General features: G+C 51.3%; 1 protein-coding gene across 1 annotated transcript; it reads right to left on the bottom strand.

The window, feature by feature from the left end:
* Nucleotides 1–3,396: 3,396 nt before the first annotated feature.
* On the bottom strand, nucleotides 3,397–11,311 carry LOC126514012 (polyunsaturated fatty acid lipoxygenase ALOX15-like). Its single transcript, XM_050162673.1, has 14 exons — nucleotides 11,177–11,311; nucleotides 9,689–9,893; nucleotides 9,333–9,414; nucleotides 9,129–9,251; nucleotides 8,907–9,010; nucleotides 8,553–8,713; nucleotides 7,660–7,803; nucleotides 6,644–6,853; nucleotides 5,721–5,807; nucleotides 5,458–5,627; nucleotides 5,176–5,297; nucleotides 4,341–4,441; nucleotides 4,052–4,219; nucleotides 3,397–3,942 (listed from the first exon to the last, which is right to left on the bottom strand). Exons 1-14 carry the CDS (start codon nucleotides 11,309–11,311, stop codon nucleotides 3,763–3,765), a joined length of 1,992 nt encoding a protein of 663 aa, XP_050018630.1. The 3' UTR covers nucleotides 3,397–3,762.
* Nucleotides 11,312–13,049: the final 1,738 nt, after the last annotated feature.

Genomic DNA, 13,049 nt, shown 5'->3' with positions numbered 1-13,049 from the left:
TTGGCTCTGCCTTTGCCTTATTTTGCCTTGCTCTTCCCACACACCTTACCACAAGGTCACATTCTTAATGAGTATCTCTGAGAGGGTGCCCCGGAAAGGATCATGCAGTAAGAGGGCCCGTGGTGCAGTGAGCTGGTAAACATGTTTTTCCAGATAAAAGCAAAACTCTAGAGTCTCTTGGCTAGATTTACCTAAGAGTACAAACAAGAACCAGGTTGAAATGACGCTTCCTTCTCGCCAAGTGTAAACGTACCCTGTGTATTGTTTCAGAATCTTTTGTTTGTAAGAATCTTTATCAAGTCATTCTGACAAAAGTGTTTTACTATACCCAGGTCTCACCAGTCAGGAGGCTAAGCTTGGTATGAGTTGTTGTTGTTGTTGTTTTGACACAGCCTGTCACTAAGCAGCCCCGGCTGGCCTTGAACTCACAGATCACCTGCCTCTGCCTCCCTGAGAGCTGGGATTAATGGTGTGCACCACCACCACACACGCCTGGCCTTACTGACTCTTAATGACCTGTCATAAGAAAACATACGTGTTAACCTTAGAACGGGGTGCCCAGCTGTGAACCCTGGATTTGGGAGGCTGAGGGCAGAGAAGATCAAGGTCAAGGTCAGCCTAGAGGCCCTGCTGAAAGGAGAAGGGAAGGACAGAGAGACAGAAACATGTATTTGTCAGGCTATGTCTGTGGCAAGAAATCATGTTTCCATACATGCGTGTAATGCAGCTCGTAACCCATGACCTCACTTCCCACTCAGCAACCACGGGACGTTAAGGGACCTGACTCTAGTGTCAACCCCCACGAAAGCCAGGCCTCTTGGTTTTCATCCTACAAGTCCATTTGTAACAAACCTGAGTGTCTACAAAGTTTATTGGCAGAAAGCAGGGAGACTTGGGCTGTTCTCTATATGAGACCGAGGAGAAAACCTGTAAAAATGTAAAAGCATTGAGCAAGGAATCAAAGATGTGGGGGCCCAAGGGGAAGGGTGTGGCCCCTAAGGAATAGGGCACAGCCTCCCAGAGTGGGGGCCCAAGGGGAAGGGTGTGGCCCCTAAGGAATAGGGCACAGCCTCTCAGAAGGGCATGGGCTCCAGGGAGATAGAGGACTCCAAGGAAAAGGGTGTGGTTTCTGAGGAGCAAGGACCAGTGGAGGTGTGGCCTCTGGGGGGGGGGCGGGCAGGCTCCCAGTGAGAAGCTGGCCTTTCTGTGGTGTCACCTTCAGGACCCTGCTCTGGGTTACTGAAGAGCCTCCAGCAGCAGTTTCAGGGGAGCCTTCACTTTCCTGGCCTATGGTCCTCACCCCACTGTCCACGGCTCCTCCTAGCACCTACACTGCCAGACTCTAGCTCTGCTATGGAAACTACAGTATGTTCCCCTGACTTTGAAGGTTTTCACAGAGTCTAACATTACACTCCACTCCCACCCCTCAAGTCTTCCCTGTTCTTCCTTCAAGAATTGATTGCAGGTGGATCTCTGTGAGTTCAAGACCAGCCTGGTCTACAGAGCTAGTTCCAGGACAGGCTCCAAAGCCACAGAGAAACCCTGTCTCGAAACAAACAAACAAACAAACAAACAAAAAGAATTGATTGCCTCACTCAGGATAGTTTTTTCTAGTTCCAGCCATTAGCCTGCAAATTTCAAGATGCCGTTGTGTTGAAATAGGAGCGACGGCAGGGCTGCGTCCCCGGCACCCAGCCGCCCGCATGGCTAGCTTATACCCAGAAATAATTACACGGAAACTGTATTCTTTCAAACACTGCCTGGCCCGGATAGTTCCAGTTCCTTATGGCTAGCTCTTACATATTGTTCTAACCCATTTCTAATATTCTGTGTAGCCCACGAGCTGGCTTACCAGGGAGGATCTTAACCTGCGTCTGTCTGGAGCGGGAGAACCATGGCGACTCCTCACACAGCTTCTTTTTCCCAGCATTCTCCTCTGTCTACTCCGCCTACCTAATTTTCTATCCAATAAAATGGGCCAAGGCAGTTTCTTTATTAATAAGAAATCACTCCCACATCACCGTTGTCTTTTACCAATGAGTAGCACTCTATTATGTAAATGTACCACATTTTTTAATATCCATTCTTCAGTTGAGGGGCATCTAGGTTCCTTACAGTCTCTGGCTATTATGAATAACGCTGCTATGAACGTAGTTGAGCGAATGTCCACGTGACATGATTGAGCGTCCTTTGGGTTTATGCCCAAGAGTGGTATTGCTGGGTCTTGAGGTAGATTGATTCCCGCTTTTCTAAGAAACCGCCATACTGATTTCAAAGTGGCTATACAAGTTTGCACTCCCACCAGCAATGAATGAGTGTTCCCCTTACTCCACATCCTCTCCAGCATAAGCTATCAGACTGAAAGCAGGAGAACCTTCATAGGACCAAATGAGGCTCTCTGAATGTGGGTGAGAGATGTGTGACTGGGGCAGACTGTGGGGCCACTGTCCATGGGACCAGGACTTATCCTTTTGCTTGAACTGGCTTTTTGAAGCCCATTCTCTTTGGAGGGATACTTTGCTCAGCATAGATATTTGGGGGACAGCCTTGGTCCTGCCTCAAAGTAATATGTCAGACTTTGTTGACTCCCCATAGGAAGCCTTACCCTCTCTGAGGAGTGAATGGGGGGTGGGGTCTGGGAAAGTTGGGGGTGTTGTGAGAAGCAGGTGGAGAAGAAGGGGTAGAAACTGGGATTGGTATGTAAAATGAGAAAAGATTGTTTAAAGTTAAGAGAGAGAGAGAGAGAGACAGAGACAGAGACAGAGAGTTGAACCAAGGGTTAAATGAAGGTGGATTCTGATAGTAGAGCTTTCACAGAGTGTGCTGGGGCCCTAGTTTCTATCCCGAGTAACACACAGGCACCCACACAGATCAGATCAAGTACACATGTCTTTCGTGGAATTAAGAACTGGGTCAAGCAGACTTGTTTTCCTTACAGGAACACTTTGGCCTTATCTGTACTGTTTGTTTTTAAATTCACACAGGTTTTCAGAGGAAGAAAGAAAACCCCCCAGTTCATTCTTCCAAAATGTCATCCTGATGCCCCAGTTAGACATTGCTAAGTCATGCTGTACTAAGAGAACATGGGGTTTTCTAGACTTGTCAAATTGATCTGGCGCTTCCCAACTGGCAAATGGGAAATGGCTTATATACATGTCTCTTAATCCTTGAAACCAAATGTCTCCAGCCAGAAGCAATTTTAAAAGATTTACCAGTTTTCCTCCATTTACATTTTCAAAGTGATTTGTAAAATGAAAATTTTGAGAATCCAAACAGCTTGGCAATTGCTGTGGTTACACTCTTTTCCAAATCCCCCCAGGTAGAAAGGAAGAACAGTCTGGATGCTCCATAATCTTTGCCAACATTTTATTTGCAATAATTCAATCCATGCTCTTTTCTATCCTTAGTCCAAGCCATCTTTTCTGTTGCTACTAGACTCTACTCAGGTTTGAAGCCTGTTCAACTCATAAAAGGTGTACAACAATGGATAGCATCGCCCTCTTGCGTCCCTGGTGTGCTGTTCTGAGCACGGCCACTATTTACCTTACAGGCAAGGAAAAGAAGAGAGGACAGATTAAGAGAGGCTCTCCCGAGTAACACACCCAAAGCAAACTGTTCACTGCAGCAGACGATGGAAAGCTGGCACTAAGAGGGGCTCCTGCAGGGGCAGAGGATGGGGCTTGGGAGGGCAGGACTGCAACCACTCGAGCGTGGGGTACTGACAAGCTAGGGGTGACTGAAACAGGAAAACGCTGGAGCTGTTCATACGGCCACGCTGTTTTCCACCAGGCTGGGCTTCATGTACTCATAGGGAATGTCCAGGCTCTTATTACGAATCTCAATTTCCTCTTCCAGTGCAGCCAGCTCCTCTCTGAATTTCATCAGCACAGCTTTGGCTTCAGGGCTTGAGAAGTGTTCCTCTGAATGCTGGCCCAGAGGCACCTGGGATGCAGGGTGAGGGAAGCAGCTTAGAGCCTGTGACCCCGACCCTTGGGGGCACATGGCTTCCCCTCTGAATCCATCCTCTGGACCCTGAATAGCTGACTCTCACCATAACAGCCTGGCGCCTGCCCAGCAGCCAGATGACATTTATCTGGAGAGTAGACTGATGAGGGTCGGGCAGTGTGGCCATCAGCTTCTCCATTGTCGCATCCTTGGTGGTAGGTGGTGGCAGCCGCATGGTACAGGGCGCATTAGGGACCCAATAGAACCAGTCCAGCTGGGGAGATAGTGATCTAGGGTCAAGGCTGGCTAAACACGAAGGCCCTTGGCCCACAGGCTCACATTTCCCTCCCCCGCTACAAGACCCAAATTCCCGACCGCCTCCCTCTGGGAAGTACCTGGCCGAGATGGACAGAGGAGTGCTGAGCGGTGCACGTGAAGACGCACATGGTGATAAAGTGGCAGGCCTGAGCCCGAGACTGTAGAGAGACGGGAAACCCTACAAGAGGTGTAGACGGTTAGTGTGTGACGTCACCACAGCCGCTAGAAGTGAGGCCTAGGGAGGAGTAAGGGGGGGGAATGCCAGGAGCTTGTGGAAGCTGGCACGGGAGTGGGTGCGGTGAGGGAAGAGACGAGCCATGGCAACTATATCATACCCCACCCAAGGCTAGGGGATCATGGTGAAAGAGAGGGCAGATGGGCTGTAGGAGATAGAGCTGGAGGAAAATGGTGTCTTCCGGGCGTGACAGGCCTGATGGAGCTCATGGCGGCTGGTTGCCCACACAGCATCAAGTCAGCATTATAAAGAAAAGTGGGAAGGGGCTCATGAGTCCTTGTGCCCTAAATGAGGAGCTATGGACAGCTGGTGGCTTCTGGGAGAGGTCAGCTTTCTTTCAGGGTGAAGTTAGCCTTAAACTTTTATGAGCACCGTTCCTACTGCACCTAGAAAAGCCTTTGAGGTGGCGCACGCCTTTAATCCCAGCACTCGGGAGGCAGAGGCAGGCGGATTTCTGTGAGTTCGAGGCCAGCCTGGTCTACAAGAGCTAGTTCCAGGACAGGCTCCAAAGCTACAGAGAAACCCTGTCTCGAAAAACTAAAAAAAAAAAAAAAAAAAAGCCTTTGAGGATTTTCATAAGGATTGAAATGCCTCTGGAAGATCCCACAGAGGTAGAGAGGGTTCTGGAGAGGTCTCAGAACTCGTGCCTTCGTTCTCATGCTAGGGACCCCTATTACCTCTCTTCTGGGCACCTTGCAGCCCAGTCTCCGTGATTTCTCGACACCAGTTCTGCAGTTCATGGTCATTTCTCACGGCTGCGTCAGTCTTGTAGTGGAGATCAAATATTCCCGTCACATACCTGCCAGCAAAGGTCAGGCAAGTGCATTGAAGCCCTCTGCTCCCTGATCAGACGGCCAAGTCAGAGTGTCCACCCCCAACCCAGGCACAGACCTCCTATCCCCCTGGTCTTCTCTACCTGCACCAGCGCCCATACCCGTCCTGCAGCCCATCAGCCTCACCGATTTATGACTTCCCAGAGCCGCAGGGCATCTTTAGCATAGAAGCAAGACTGAACATCCAGGAGCCCCCGCTCAGCCAAGTCGTCAGGGGGACACAGTGAGCTGTAGGTCAGAAAGGCACTGGCTTGCTTGATAAGATCCACGTGGCCTCCTCCACCTGTGCTCATAGCCTACAGGACCAAGGACAGGCAGATGCAGTCAAATCAAGCTGCCCTAAAGTTAGAGGACAGAGTGAACCTGAAACCCATTTCTGTCCCCCATACCTTGTCAAAAAAACCACTCTCTCCGATCAGATCACTCCTGGCCCGGACATTAATTTCCAAGGTGTAGAGCAGGTGAGGAACTAGAAGCTAGAAGGAGAAGAGGTGGGAGGTGTAAATCCGAAGAAATCTGGGCCAGGTCTCTGCAGGAAACAAACTTGACAAGGAGGGAAGCCCGGCTGCTAGGCTGCAGTCTGGTCCTGGGAGTGTGCTGATCTGTGCTGCCTGGCTGGTACCACGGCATCGACTTACTGCCTTCTGGCATGGCTTTCCCTCCCTGGGCTTCTCTTCAACAGTCTTTCTGATCCCCAGAGAAACTCACCCTCAGGCTGCTGCTCTGACTCTGCACTGTCCATCATGGCCAGGATGCTGGATACAAACATTATCGTCTTTTTTTCTCTCTTACCGGACATAAAACTCCCAGAAGATCAGATGTTTCCACTGGCATCTAGACTAGTTCTGAGTAGAGACATCCAATACCCATTTTTTTTTTTTTTATGGATAAGCTCTTTGCTCTGATTGGCTGTAGTCAACCAGGCTACTCTTGTTGCCTTAGGCTACAGTTTCAGAACCTTTCAAAGAAGGCTGTAAGGAATCTGTAGTAGTTGTGCACGGTCTTCTCTGATTGGATGGAATCTCTAAGTCATTTGCATCTGTTATTGTACTGTGTGTATATTTATGTTTTGTATATTAAAAGAATACAATCTTTACACCTTTTCTCGGGAGTTACCTTCATCACACCCCCTTGGGAATTAATATCATCATTGAAATGTAGAGGAGACCACCTCCCACTCCCTTGCTCGTTCATCTCCACCACTCATCTTACTTCCCTGTACCCTGAGATGCCACACAGGGACGTTTCAGGGGCAAGAATGTGTCTTGGGCAGAGAGAAACACAGGCAGAACAATAATGAATAAGACATTACCTTAAAAACAGGGTGCACTGAAGGCAGGGTCCTCCTGGTGGCCACAGAAAAGACTTCAGCCATCAGATGTCCTCTCAGGAGATGAGACTGTATCTCATGCAGCTGCATGTCAGAGCTATGGACCCAGCATTTGGCCAGGAGCCAGTCCACTGGGGGATCCGTGGGTGTAAAAATTGGCGGTGGGTCCGATCCAGTTTTGGGCAGTTCAAGCTGGAGCAAAGCCAGAGTGTTGAGTGAGGAGCTGCGTGTTAGTGGCTCAGTGGTCCCTCTCTCCTCCATCCCACACTTGTGCAGAAATCTTGGCCTCTCCCTCATCTTTCAACACCTCCTATCCACAAAGGTCCAAGTCTCCAGGTTTCAGCTGCTAGTTAGAGGATTTGTATGTTTCCTCATGACCTCAAGATTGGCAGGACCAAAGCCTACGTGGGTGTCTCTCTGGCCTCGGTGTTCTGTTTCTGGAGAAACCGGCCTGACTCCCACTTTCCCTGTATCCTTGACTCTAGCTCAGTTGATTCTCCTTCTGTTCTACCTCCTCTTCTTCCCTATGACTTCTACTCACCTGGGACCGCCCCCCAAGTCTTAACTTGAGACCCTAAACCCAGCGTTAGTAACCCCCTTCTTCTATCCATTTAACACTGAAAATGTGGGGGAGCGCCTTTCCCAGCGGCCCACATTCCGCCTCCTGAGCTCAGTTTAGCTGGCCTTTCTCATCTCGGTGCAATCCCCGGAAGTCTCCCACCTTCTCCTCCTAGGGCTCTGGGGATAGAGGCCACCCATCCCCCCAACTCTCTTTCCAGGATCCTTCCTGGACTGGTCCTATTCTTGGCATTGGAGCTTACACAAGCTAAGGAGCCTGTCTCTCCAGCCACACACCCCTTAAAGTCAGAGCCTGCCCATCTCCTCCTCTGGTGCCTCCTCAGTGCTTAGGGAATGGCACTACAGAGAAGGGAGAGAGAACCTGGGCAGCAGGCTCATCAGAGGAGGCCACCCTGGGGTTCACCCCCAGGTCCGCTCACCTGGATGGCCATGGGCAAGAGTTGCCCATCTGGCTTCAGCTTCAGCATGACTAAAGGGGCAGCCAGGTACTGCTGTCTGCTTTGGATGACATTGGCCTTGATCCCATTCAGAAGGGAGAAATCGGCTTCAAACAGAGTGCCTTCCTGCATAGGGAGAGAAATGGGGACTGCTGTTGGCGTGGAGAGTCTTCTTCCCACCTGGGTGCCCAACAAAGAGAGGAGAAAGAAGAGAATCCACCTGTTTACTGCAGTGATCCCTGGAGGGAAAAAGAGCCGTGAGTGGGCTGAGCAGAGGGGCGGGGGTCTATGGGGTCTTAAGAGCACGTGCAGAGCTAGTCTAGAGGAAGTACCCAGAATCACGGAAGGTGGAGAGTGCTAAGTCCTGGGCTCAGGGACAGGCCAGGGGCAGGGTGATTTTCCCACTGGCCTGTTTCCCTGCAGAAACAGATCAGAGAAGTGGGATTTCTTGCTTAACACAGCAAAGCCAGGATTCAGGTGCAGGTCAGTCTTGCCCCATGAATGTTGTCTCTGTCCCATATTCGTTCCTAATTAACAACACCAGCCCTGACCTGGATCCCCTTACCCTGCATCCCTCTGGACCCATGGCCTCTAGGACCATTTCCCAACTTTCAGTTTGTCTCTACCCCGACTAAGACTGCCATCCTCTGCCATCCACTCTCCTGTGGTAGGAAAGCCACGTCCGTTTCTCCAGATCCGTCTGGGATTTCGGCTGCAGGATCCCCCACTTGACAACCAGCAGGGAGTTCTGAGACTCCACAGTGAATCCGAGAGCAGCAAGGGCTGGCACAGCGCTGCTTCCCTGCTTGGTCTCTAACCCCCCCCCCCCCCCCCCCCCCCCCCCCCCCCCCCCCCCCCCCCCCCCGTGTTCACACCTCCAGCTCCTTGTGCAGTTTGGCCTGCAGCTTCTCCATCCCCCGAGGGAATTCCAGACGGGAAGGAAGTTGAGTAGATCGCCTCAGCACCATGGGGTTGGCACCATTGAGAAACTGGTACCCAAAGAAAGCATCCTCTTTCCAGGAGCTTCGAACCCGCTCTAGGGATGGGAGGTGATTGTATCTAAGATCCACGTTCCTGTGGTCCTTCCCACACCCACCAATTCATCCCAGCTTGGCCGAGATTTACCAGAGAGACAAAAGCCTCTGCCCCCACCCCCAACCCGGTTTTCTCATCTCCCTGCACTGGGAAGGACTTGGGGGTAAGAGTGATGTTGGAGTAAGTGAACTAACCAGCCAGTTTGGTGCGGCCAAGCTTGAAAACCCATGTGAAGTCATCTAGGTCTTTCCAGGAGGTCAGAGAATTTATAGGAAAGTTGAGAAGGACATCTGCTTTCCTTCAGGGAAGAATGGGAGGAAGGGCTCAACAGTTATACTTAGAACCAAACCATACGGTGACTGTGCCACAGGCTAGACCAGCTCACCTCCCCTCACACCAGGCACCCTGGCTCTTACCCCCAAACCCGAGAAGCTTCAAATTCAACTTTTTTGTCCTCTCGAAATCGCTCATCTACAGGGAGGTCAGACAAGCTGGTCGCGGCCACGTTCAGGATACCACCATTCTTCCAGTTGTCCCACCTGCCGGGCGGAAACAACATCAGACTGGGCTCTGCAGGAGCTGCCCAGCTAATCACCGTGGGTCACTGGAGTCGGGCTCACCGGTACAGACTCTTTCTCTCTTCCAGTTCCTCTTCTCTATGCTTCCTGAACAGGCCTTGAGTGTCTTCAACCACAGTGCAGCCTAGATGTGGAGGAGGGAGGCGTTCTGGGATGTCTACTGGGAGTCTCTCTCTGGTCCCTGCCAGCTCGGGCTGTCCCCTGTGCCTGCATCTGCACGCCCCTCCCCCGAGCCTCCATGGCACCTGGGCCAGCTCCAGCAACACACTTCTTTGACAACCCCTTTAAAACAAACAACACCCCACACACACACACACACACATACACACCTCCAGACTCCAGTGTTCCCACCCTGCCCGGTCTTCCTCACATAACTGAGGCCCCACCCCTCTGCTCACCGGTGCCCTCAGGGAGGCTCAGGATGCGGGTGCCGTGCACCCATCGGTAACAGGGGAACCTGTACTCTGCTCCCTGGTCTCCTGGGCCCTTCACAGAGATCCAGTTGCAGAACCAGGCGTCATCCAGAAAGTAATGGAGTTTCTGCACTTTCACGAACAGCAGGGGCCCCAGGTGTTCTGGCACATCCACTTGGAATTCCACTTCCTGCAGGCAAACACAAGGGGCAGAGGACAGGGTGTCCAGGCTGAGTTCTGCTTCCACTCGGCCACAGGGAAAGCCAAGAGAAGGAAGCCAGGAAGAGAAAGGGAGCACACACTAGCAGGGCCCCACGACATCACTCTGGGTTGTCGACTCAACCAAGATGAGAGCGCTGGGGACAGAAGATGAAAAGGTACCCTCTCTCTCCTTCCTTCTCTTTGTCCCCCTTGGAGGTAGGCTGGGGGCAGTGAAACCCTGCCTGAAGCCAGAATTTCAAGAGGACAATCTCTAAGCAGAAACCTGGACTGAAGAGAGGGTCGGATAGAGAGAACGAGGTCAGGGACGAGTAGACACCAGGCAGAGTCCATGGAGAGAGAAGAGGCTGAAAGGACCAGTACCTTCCTTCAGCCAGCCTGCCTGTCCCCTGCGCCTGTGTCTTCGTGCCCTGCCCCAAGCTTCCAGGACATCTGGGCCTTGAAGCTGGGGCTGGAGAACCACACAAGACCAGATCCTGAGGGACATAGAATAAGCAAGAAATTTGGCAGTTAGTACAGAGGAAGAACTGGAGACCTTGGAAGGCTTTAACAGGCAGGCTGTCTTAAAGTAAGAATGAACTGGGAGAGCTCAAGGTGACCTGGAGTCTAGCAGGTCTAGGGGACGTTCACTGGTGGCCAAGGACTGGGCAAAACTCAGGTGAAATGCTTGGGGAACAGAACTGACCAAGCTTGCTCAACACTTGTATAGATGAAGGGCAAGACAGGGAGAAGCCCAGTAAGTGCTTTATTTCTCTATCTTCCTTTGAAGTGAACATAAGGCAGCATCCAGATCTGGAAGAATCTGAGAGCAGTAAGAAGAAAAGGAAAGCAAGACCAGCCACATATAAACAGGGGACAGCACCGAGTATTGTGCACCCCACACCCTTCTTCCTACCCACTCGGCCCTAAGATTAAAGATCCCAGGATCTGCAGAGAGGATGGGAAATTCTAACTTCTAAAAATAGAGAGGTCCTACAGCCGGCACTACTGATAGTTGTCCCGCGGAGTTCTGTGAAACTAGGGACGGACAGGACTATTCCCGCCAGGCGGCCGCCAACAGCTACTGAGCGCTCACGGAGTGCCTCTCTGCATGCGCTTTGCTTCCCAGGGCTGTGAGAGCCTTCCGTGGAGCTAAGGAACCAGCACAGGGCTCCTTGGGATTTCTCTGGCCTTGCCCTTCCCCGCCCACCCCCTATCCCCCACTCCTCCACCCCCCCTCCCCCGCCAGCCTAGCCTCAGCTCTGTGAAGCTCACCGAGTTCCGTTGGGGTGCTGGCAGCATCCCGAGAGAGGCTTCTCCATGCTCGCCCACCAGCCACAGGTGGACTTTGTCTATGGAGCCCGCGTACAGCGAGCACCCAGTGGAGACACGGATGCAGAAGACACCCATCTTGCAGCTGTAGTTTTCTCCCTTCTGAGAGTCAAGAGGGGTAGATGCGCTAAATAAGAGAGCCAAGGCCCCACCCCTTCAGAAGTCTTGTTTAGGGTTGAGCAGAGGGTGGCACATGGCCAATCAACCCCGCCTTGACACATTGCCAATCAACCCCACCTTGATACTCGCTGGGGCCCCCACTACTTCTGGGAAGCCTAGCTACAGCCCCAAAAAAGGCCGGGCCCTGGCCAAAGCAGAGCTCTCAAAAGTCATCTTGGTGAGAGCAAGATAAGAAGGAGACGTAGATGGGAATTTGAATTTTAAAAAAAAATGCAAGAAACACTCAATATCTGGTCCAACAAGAAGGCAGAATGAGAAGACCCTGGCTGACTTTAGAGGAAGAGAGCCCCAGTGGCTAGAAAGTGCCACTCACCTAAACTCTCTCTCTCGCTCGCTCTCTCTCTCTCTCTCTCTCTCTCCATATATATTGGGTGGCTAAACATCACAAGTTGGATCACCTATGTCTAAAGATAATATTAAGGTTGCAGGACAGGATGAAGCTACTCCACGGCGTTTGAAGGATGCCTATTTTAGCCACCCAATTAGTTCCAGCAACTCTGCACACTTTGTCCATCCTGAGGGAGGCTCTGGGCTCAGTCCTTTAAAAGTTTTAAAGCCTCTGCCTCCTGATGTCTGCAGAATAAAACCCCACATTCCCACCGCTACTTTCTGGACTGAAGCCCTGCATTGCCCAGAACCACCACCACACGCCCCTCGCTGTTTGCTGGAGAAACTTGTACTCTGGGTCAGCTCTGCTCATCCTTCCAAATCCTGAAGAGACTGCAGCTTCTCAGGGAAATGCCTTCCCCACCCCACTCCCCTCAACTCCCCTCAGCCAGAGATAGGCGGCTTGCCCACTGCTTGCCCCTCAGAGGCACTCCTGCTGCTTCCCAGTTGCTGCTGTGATCATCTGTGAGTCTGTATCACCCACTGACTGGAGTGCCTTCTAGGCCTGGACCACATCCCAGCGTGACTTACTCATTCCCTCTTGTTGTTGTTGTTGTTGTTGCCCCTAAAACCCACTGAGCTGAAACTGCAACTATAAACACGTCCTTCTCCTGGGAAGATGAGGGTCCACAAAAGACCTTCAGGCCATGTGGCTATTAAAATAACCTTTGGTGCTGTTCTGGCCAGAGTATTATAAATCTAACTAAACAAATGAAGTCAATGGGCATTAGTCTGTCCTGTGCACGTCCCAAGCTAACATACGCCTCCCACTGAAGTGAGGGCAGCATATTTGTTAAATCCTGGCCTGACCTCCAGTTAAACTGAGGCCAGCATTACCCTCAGGCACGCGGTACTTACAGGAACTTCTGCTAACCTGCATTGTTCTGCTTCTGGAAGTGGCTTTCCATTAGAGTGAGTCCATGGTGATACAACTGTGCCCTATTCTTATTAAAAGTTCATATCCATTCATGCTTGCTAACAGCCATTGCAGCTACCAATGGTCAAAAGGAGGCACCAACCCTGTGGGTTTTACCTTTATAAATCCCCCTTCACCCCCCACTCCCTCTCAGCCCACTCAGCTCAGTGCTGCCTCTGTCCTGGTAGTCACAAAAGTGCATGCCTGATGGTGAAGGGTCATCTGTCTATTTGTTACTTTCATTGGTTAATAAAGAAACTGCCTTGGCTTTTTGATAGGGCAGGATTTAGATAGGTGGAGTAGACAGAACAGAATGCTGGGAAGAAGGGAAGT

The sequence above is a fragment of the Alexandromys fortis genome, unplaced genomic scaffold (genome assembly GCF_014885135.2).
Source record: "Alexandromys fortis isolate MF-2015 unplaced genomic scaffold, M_Fortis_MF-2015_v1.1 scaffold_84, whole genome shotgun sequence".
Lineage (NCBI taxonomy): Eukaryota > Metazoa > Chordata > Mammalia > Rodentia > Cricetidae > Alexandromys > Alexandromys fortis.
The sequence above is the reverse complement of the archived record's forward strand: the minus strand, read 5'-3'. Positions and strand labels throughout refer to the sequence as shown.

What these genes read in the sequence shown, in the direction of transcription:
- LOC126514012 (XM_050162673.1), bottom strand. Translation starts at nt 11,311, where the DNA reads ATGGGTGTCTTCTGCATCCGTGTCTCCACTGGGTGCTCGCTGTACGCG. An exon ending in AACTGCACAAGGAGCTGGAG is followed by an intron (nt 7,804 to 8,552) that starts GTGTGAACACGG and finishes CTCCCTATGCAG; the next exon opens with GAAGGCACTCTGTTTGAAGC. An exon ending in GCAAGGTGCCCAGAAGAGAG is followed by an intron (nt 4,442 to 5,175) that starts GTAATAGGGGTC and finishes CACCTCTTGTAG; the next exon opens with GGTTTCCCGTCTCTCTACAG.